The sequence below is a fragment of the Oncorhynchus clarkii genome, unplaced genomic scaffold, assembly GCF_045791955.1.
Source record: "Oncorhynchus clarkii lewisi isolate Uvic-CL-2024 unplaced genomic scaffold, UVic_Ocla_1.0 unplaced_contig_776_pilon_pilon, whole genome shotgun sequence".
NCBI classification, from domain to species: domain Eukaryota; kingdom Metazoa; phylum Chordata; class Actinopteri; order Salmoniformes; family Salmonidae; genus Oncorhynchus; species Oncorhynchus clarkii.
In genome coordinates, this window is record NW_027260039.1 from 1 (window position 1) to 7,500 (window position 7,500).

Sequence of the window (7,500 nt, forward strand, 5' to 3'; positions counted from 1 at the left end):
CCCTCGATCTGGGGCTCCACACAAGATCTCACCCCGTGGGGTCAAAATGATCACAAGAACGGTGAGCAAAAATCCCAGAACCACACGGGGGGACCTAGTGAATGACCTGCAGAGAGCTGGGACCAAAGTAACAAAGCCTACCATCAGTAACACACTACGCCGCCAGGGACTCAAATCCTGCAGTGCCAGACGTGTCCCCCTGCTTAAGCCAGTACATGTCCAGGCCCGTCTCAAGTTTGCTAGAGAGCATTTGGATGATCCAGAAGAAGATTGGGAGAATGACATATGGTCAGATGAAACCAAAATATAACTTTTTGGTAAAAACTCAACTCGTCGTGTTTGGAGGACAAAGAATGCTGAGTTGCATCCAAAGAACACCATACCTACTGTGAAGCAGGATGGTGGAAACATCATGCTTGGGGCTGTTATTCTGCAAAGGGACCAGGACGACTGATCCGTGTAAAGGAAAGAATGAATGGGGCCATGTATCGTGAGATTTTGAGTGAAAACCTCCTTCTATCAGCAAGGGCATTGAAGATGAAACGTGGCTGGGTCTTTCAGCATGACAATGATCCCAAACACACCGCCCGGGCAACGAAGGAGTGGCTTAGTAAGAAGCATTTCAAGGTCCTGGAGTGGCCTAGCCAGTCTCCAGATCTCAACCCCATAGAAAATCTTTGGAGGGAGTTGAAAGTCCGTGTTGCCCAGCAACAGCCCCAAAACATCACTGCTCTAGAGGAGATCTGCATGGAGGAATGGGCCAAAATACCAGCAACAGCGTGTGAAAACCTTGTGAAGACTTACAGAAAAGGGTATACAAAAAAGTATTGAGATAAACTTTTGTTATTGACCAAATACTTATTTTCCATTTGCAAATAAAATCATTAAAAATCCTACAATGTGATTTTGGGGAATTTTTACAGGCGTCTCTCATCTTTTTAAGTGGGAGAACTTGCACAATTGGTGGCTGAGTAAATAATTTTTGCCCCACTGTATGTTCTGGCCAAACCCATTGGTTTCTGGACCAGAAGGCTCAGGATGTGTTAGCATTTGGTGAAGGGTCAGGGATGTACTCAGATCCACACTCATTGTGGAGAAGGAACTTACATCCATGGGCATGGCGTAGCCTTTGACCAGTCAAGGAGTCTTGGTAGCTAGGCAACTACTTACTCACACCAACACTACAATACATCTTGACCATCAGCCTACACTGCAAAGATCCAGACAATAACATGTTTTGTTGTTTTTCAAGCTTCAAACTGAAGACATGCCCAGTAATGGCGGCTGTCAGAGGTCATGGAAGCAGGTTGAAGCTGTGGCTTGGGTCAACCATCAACCCTCAGGTGACTTGTTGGCACTTTAACGAAGCATGAAAATGGCCCCCGCAAGCTCTCAGAAGGCTCCTGTGACCCGAGTATTGATTATATTATGGGAAAGCTTGGAGGACAAGAGTGACTAAGCTCTTTTCTCAGGTCCAGTGGGCGGCCATTTTGGAACGCTTCTCTCTGTCTCTGTAGATTCTGGAGACACTCACACGGTACATTCCTTCTTGGCATCACCCCAGAAAAAGCAGGCTGGACTTGAGGGTTCAATCGTCCTTCATAGTCGAAGTTGGTGAATTAAGGATGAACAACAGACAGTTAAATGACTGAATTGATGGAAAAAGACTCCTTGAGATTGCTGTACTAAACCTTTTGCCATCGTTTCATATGACATTTTCCAAAGACTGAGCACCGTTTTTGCAGTTCATTATATTACTGTTAATAAAAGATGTAGGTTTGATAGGTATTATACAGGTCTACAGGGTTCTGTACTTTAATATATCAACCTTTTGACAAAATATCACATGCTAAATGAACACACGGTTCTGTCAAGTTGTTAGCTAGCTAGCGCTTTGAGAAGTGTTACATGGGCATACAGTGTCTTCTTCCATGAAGTTGTGCCTTCTTGTCCCTTTTCTCTGGAACAGGAGCCACTCCTTCTTGTAAGAAGCCGTGTGGCCCATGTTAGAAGCTATAGCTGTGGCTGATATATGAAAGACTGTAGCAGTGTCTGGTGTAGGGAAATGGAGGAAAGGATTTAGTGGTGATTTAACAGCCTTGTGCCTTGGCAGAACGCCATGTCTCTGAGGGTCAGGAGTTGAAATTGAGAGATGAGACCACTTTTACTTCCAGCCTCTGCTGCTGCTGCAGAGTGCATTCACTCTCTCTGACACACACACACACACACACACACACACACACACACACACACACACACACACACACACACACACACACTCACACACACTTTGATATCACAAACACACTTTCATACACTTAAGTTTTCCATTAGATATAATGATGGGACAGACATTGCACAGAGTATGATGTGTTGAAGTATCATTGGTCAGAGTAGAGGCCGTTGATATTGCTGTTGTCTACCACAGGGACAAAGTGATAGGAGATCAGTGTGTGGTCAGCAGATGATAGAAAAGTGTAATAATGCCTGAAAGACTTAGAAGCTGGCACAGGGGTTGTGTCATTATTCTATTCTATTCTCTCTGCCTTCTGTATTTGCTATTGACTTCTTACATGAGTCATACATCCACAATCTAAAGAGGCTCCATACCCACATTCAAGTCAACACACACACACACACACACACACACACACACACACACACACACACACACACACACACACAGAGACACACATACATAGGCAAATAAGCATACACACACACACACGGTGACAGCGCACACACTGACCTGAAGGGCATTTCCTTCCTGGGCTGTGTTCAGTACGTTTGTACGTTCTGGAATGTTCAATTGAATGGAAACAGAAATGGTGCTGTACTGAATGACCAGCTGAAAAATGGGGAGATTTCCTACAAAGTTCTATACATTTTTGAATATTGCTGAATTTCGATTTAATGTCTGGATTCCGTGATTCCGTCCGCGTTCTCTGCAACAAGGATTTTCTAGGGCCCTAGTACATTACATTTTTGTGTGACAGTGATTTCTGTGCATACAAGATTACTTTGTTTGTGTATTTCCTTGTTCCTTTCCTTGTTGTCTTTGCCCTATGACTCTGTAGAAAGGAAGGAGGAGTGAATACCATAAACAGATCGAGAGATGGAGGAATAGAGTGAGCGAGGCATGAAAATCTGATTGGGATCAGATGTGTCAAATAAAATAAAATGTTATTTGTCACATGCTTCATAAACAACAGGTGAAATGCTTACTTATGGACCCTTCCCAACAATACAGAGAGAACATCCTAACCCTCACTCTAAAACCTAACCCTCACTCTAAAACCTAACCCTCACTCTAAAACCTAACCCTAACTCTAAAACCTAACCCTAACTCTAAAACCTAACCCTAACTCTAAAACCTAACCCTAACTCTAAAACCTAACCCTAACTCTAAAACCTAACCCTCACTCTAAAACCTAACCCTAACTCTAAAACCTAACCCTAACTCTAAAACCTAACCCTAACTCGAAAACCTAACCCTAACTCTAAAACCTACCCCTCACTCTAAAACCTAACCCTAACTCTAAAACCTAACCCTAACTCTAAAACCTAACCCTCACTCTAAAACCTAACCCTAACTCTAAAACCTAACCCTAACTCTAAAACCTAACCCTAACTCTAAAACCTAACCCTCACTCTAAAACCTAACCCTCACTCTAAAACCTAACCCTAACTCTAAAACCTAACCCTAACTCTAAAACCTAACCCTAACTCTAAAACCTACCCCTCACTCTAAAACCTAACCCTAACTCTAAAACCTAACCCTAACTCTAAAACCTAACCCTAACTCTAAAACCTAACCCTAACTCTAAAACCTAACCCTAACTCTAAAACCTAACCCTAACTCCAAAACCTAAGCCTAACCATTAAGCCTAAAACAGTATTTTAACCAATTCTGAACATGAAAAATTCCTGACTTTCAAAAATGTTCTTGTTTTTCTACCTTGTCAAGACATTCTGGTCACTTGTCAGGACATTCTGGTCACTTGTCAGGACATTCTGCTCACTTGTCAGGACATTCTGGTCACTTGTCAGGACATTCTGCTCACTTGTCAGGACATTCTGGTCACTTGTCAGGACATTCTGCTCACTTGTCAGGACATTCTGGACCTGATAACGTAGGAAAACATGTACACACAGCTTCATACACAGCTTCACACACGCACACACACACACACAGCTGGCACATGGGTTGTGTCATACATCTAGTGACACACACACACACCCATTAACAGACCTCAGGACTCCTCACTGTATTTAATGGGGTCGTTAGCGTGTCCTTGGAGACGAAATGGACTGTGACGGCAGAGACACTAAATTAAATAATCCCCAGCATGAATTACATTGGGAAATGTGTGTGTGTGTGTGTGTGTGTGTGTGTGTGTGTGTGTGTGTGTGTGTGTGCGTACATGCATCTGCAAATGTGTGTGAGTTTATTGAATGTGTATGTGTGTGCATGCGTGCGTCTGAAAATGTGTATGTGTGTTTTGTGCGTTGCAGCACCACAGAACAGATTACTTGGCCACGGGCATCTCTTCCCCGAGGACAGTGTTCTATGGATTTTAAAAATTATCAAAAAGCTCTTTCATCAGCCAATGGTTTTATCATTAACAGCATGTCTGTGTCTGTGCGTTTCTGCACACAGTCGATAGTTTAGATTGGTGATAACAAAAGGCTTCTCTATTGAACTATTCAGGACCAGGTCTCTATTCAGGACCAGGTTTCTATTCAGGACCAGTTCTCTATTCAGGACCAGTTCTCTATTCAGGACCAGGTCTCTATTCAGGACCAGTTCTCTATTCAGGACCAGTTCTCTATTCAGGACCAGTTCTCTATTCAGGACCAGGTCTCTATTCAGGACCAGTTCTCTATTCAGGACCAGGTCTCTATTCAGGACCAGTTCTCTATTCAGGACCAGCTCTCTATTCAGGACCAGTTCTCTATTCAGGACCAGGTCTCTATTCAGGACCAGTTCTCTATTCAGGACCAGCTCTCTATTCAGGACCAGTTCTCTATTCAGGACCAGGTCTCTATTCAGGACCAGGTCTCTATTCAGGACCAGTTCTCTATTCAGGACCAGGTCTCTATTCAGGACCAGCTCTCTATTCAGGACCAGTTCTCTATTCAGGACCAGCTCTCTATTCAGGACCAGCTCTCTATTCAGGACCAGGTCTCTATTCAGGACCAGTTCTCTATTCAGGACCAGTTCTCTATTCAGGACCAGTTCTCTATTCAGGACCAGTTCTCTATTCAGGACCAGCTCTCTATTCAGGACCAGGTATCTATTCAAATGCAAAAAGTCTAAAGCATGTTTCAGAATACCTTCATATGTTAGGCATTGGAAAGTACATCGAGTTTGTTTGACGATCATGACGCACAAAGTGGAATCTCATTCACACCGACGGAGCGAATATGGTGAACCCTACGGTTCTGTGACGATGAGATTTCACACAGAACGAACTGTCTGGCTGCACTTGCAGATTATTTCCTATTTAGCAGTAATCTTAGGAACCATCTAGTGGAGCCCATACCCACCAATTCAATGCAAACACAAACATCATTCATTTGAACAGAGCAATGTGAACGGGATTACACGTCTCCCTTCTTTTATATACAGTGTCTACATTATTTCTACAGTCCAGTTCCTTTTATATACAGTGTCTACATTATTTCTACAGTCCTGTTCCTTTTATATACAGTGTCTACATTATTTCTACAGTCCAGTTCCTTTTATATACAGTGTCTACATTATTTATACAGTCCTGTTCCTTTTATATACAGTGTCTACATTATTTCTACAGTCCTGTTCCTTTTATATACAGTGTCTACATTATTTCTACAGTCCAGTTCCTTTTATATACAGTGTCTACATTATTTCTATTGTCCAGTTCCTTTTATATACAGTGTCTACATTATTTCTATTGTCCAGTTCCTTTTATATACAGTGTCTACATTATTTCTATTGTCCAGTTCCTTTTATATACAGTGTCTACATTATTTCTATTGTCCAGTTCCTTTTATATACAGTGTCTACATTATTTATATTGTCCAGTTCCTTTTATATACAGTGTCTACATTATTTCTACAGTCCTGTTCCTTTTATATACAGTGTCTACATTATTTATATTGTCCAGTTCGTTTTATATACAGTGTCTACATTATTTCTATTGTCCAGTTCCTTTTATATACAGTGTCTACATTATTTCTACAGTCCAGTTCGTTTTATATACAGTGTCTACATTATTTATATTGTCCAGTTCCTTTTATATACAGTGTCTACATTATTTCTACAGTCCAGTTCCTTTTATATACAGTGTCTACATTATTTCTATTGTCCAGTTCCTTTTATATACAGTGTCTACATTATTTCTACAGTCCTGTTCCTTTTATATACAGTGTCTACATTATTTCTATTGTCCAGTTCCTTTTATATACAGTGTCTACATTATTTCTATTGTCCTGTTCCTTTTATATACAGTGTCTACATTATTTCTATTGTCCAGTTCCTTTTATATACAGTGTCTACATTATTTCTACAGTCCAGTTCGTTTTATATACAGTGTCTACATTATTTCTATTGTCCAGTTCCTTTTATATACAGTGTCTACATTATTTCTATTGTCCAGTTCCTTTTATATACAGTGTCTACATTATTTCTATTGTCCAGTTCCTTTTATATACAGTGTCTACATTATTTCTACAGTCCTGTTCCTTTTATATACAGTGTCTACATTATTTCTATTGTCCAGTTCCTTTTATATACAGTGTCTACATTATTTCTATTGTCCAGTTCCTTTTATATACAGTGTCTACATTATTTCTACAGTCCAGTTCGTTTTATATACAGTGTCTACATTATTTCTATTGTCCAGTTCCTTTTATATACAGTGTCTACATTATTTCTATTGTCCAGTTCCTTTTATATACAGTGTCTACATTATTTCTACAGTCCAGTTCGTTTTATATACAGTGTCTACATTATTTCTATTGTCCAGTTCCTTTTATATACAGTGTCTACATTATTTCTATTGTCCAGTTCCTTTTATATACAGTGTCTACATTATTTCTATTGTCCTGTTCCTTTTATATACAGTGTCTACATTATTTCTATTGTCCAGTTCCTTTTATATACAGTGTCTACATTATTTCTATTGTCCAGTTCCTTTTATATACAGTGTCTACATTATTTCTATTGTCCTGTTCCTTTTATATACAGTGTCTACATTATTTCTACAGTCCTGTTCCTTTTATATACAGTGTCTACATTATTTCTACAGTCCAGTTCGTTTTATATACAGTGTCTACATTATTTCTATTGTCCAGTTCCTTTTATATACAGTGTCTACATTATTTCTATTGTCCAGTTCCTTTTATATACAGTGTCTACATTATTTCTATTGTCCTGTTCCTTTTATATACAGTGTCTACATTATTTCTATTGTCCAGTTCCTTTTATATACAGTGTCTACATTATTTCTATTGTCC

At 40.0% G+C, this 7,500-nt stretch overlaps 1 protein-coding gene across 1 annotated transcript; it reads left to right on the forward strand.

Moving 5' to 3' along the window:
* Positions 1 to 1,277: 1,277 nt before the first annotated feature.
* On the forward strand, positions 1,278 to 5,293 carry LOC139401056 (seminal vesicle major clotting proteins-like; the record flags this gene model as incomplete). The annotated part of the gene is made up of 2 exons (XM_071145569.1): positions 1,278 to 1,343; positions 4,712 to 5,293. Coding segments are annotated over exons 1-2 (648 nt in total), but the record flags the coding sequence as incomplete, so codon positions are not given.
* Positions 5,294 to 7,500: the final 2,207 nt, after the last annotated feature.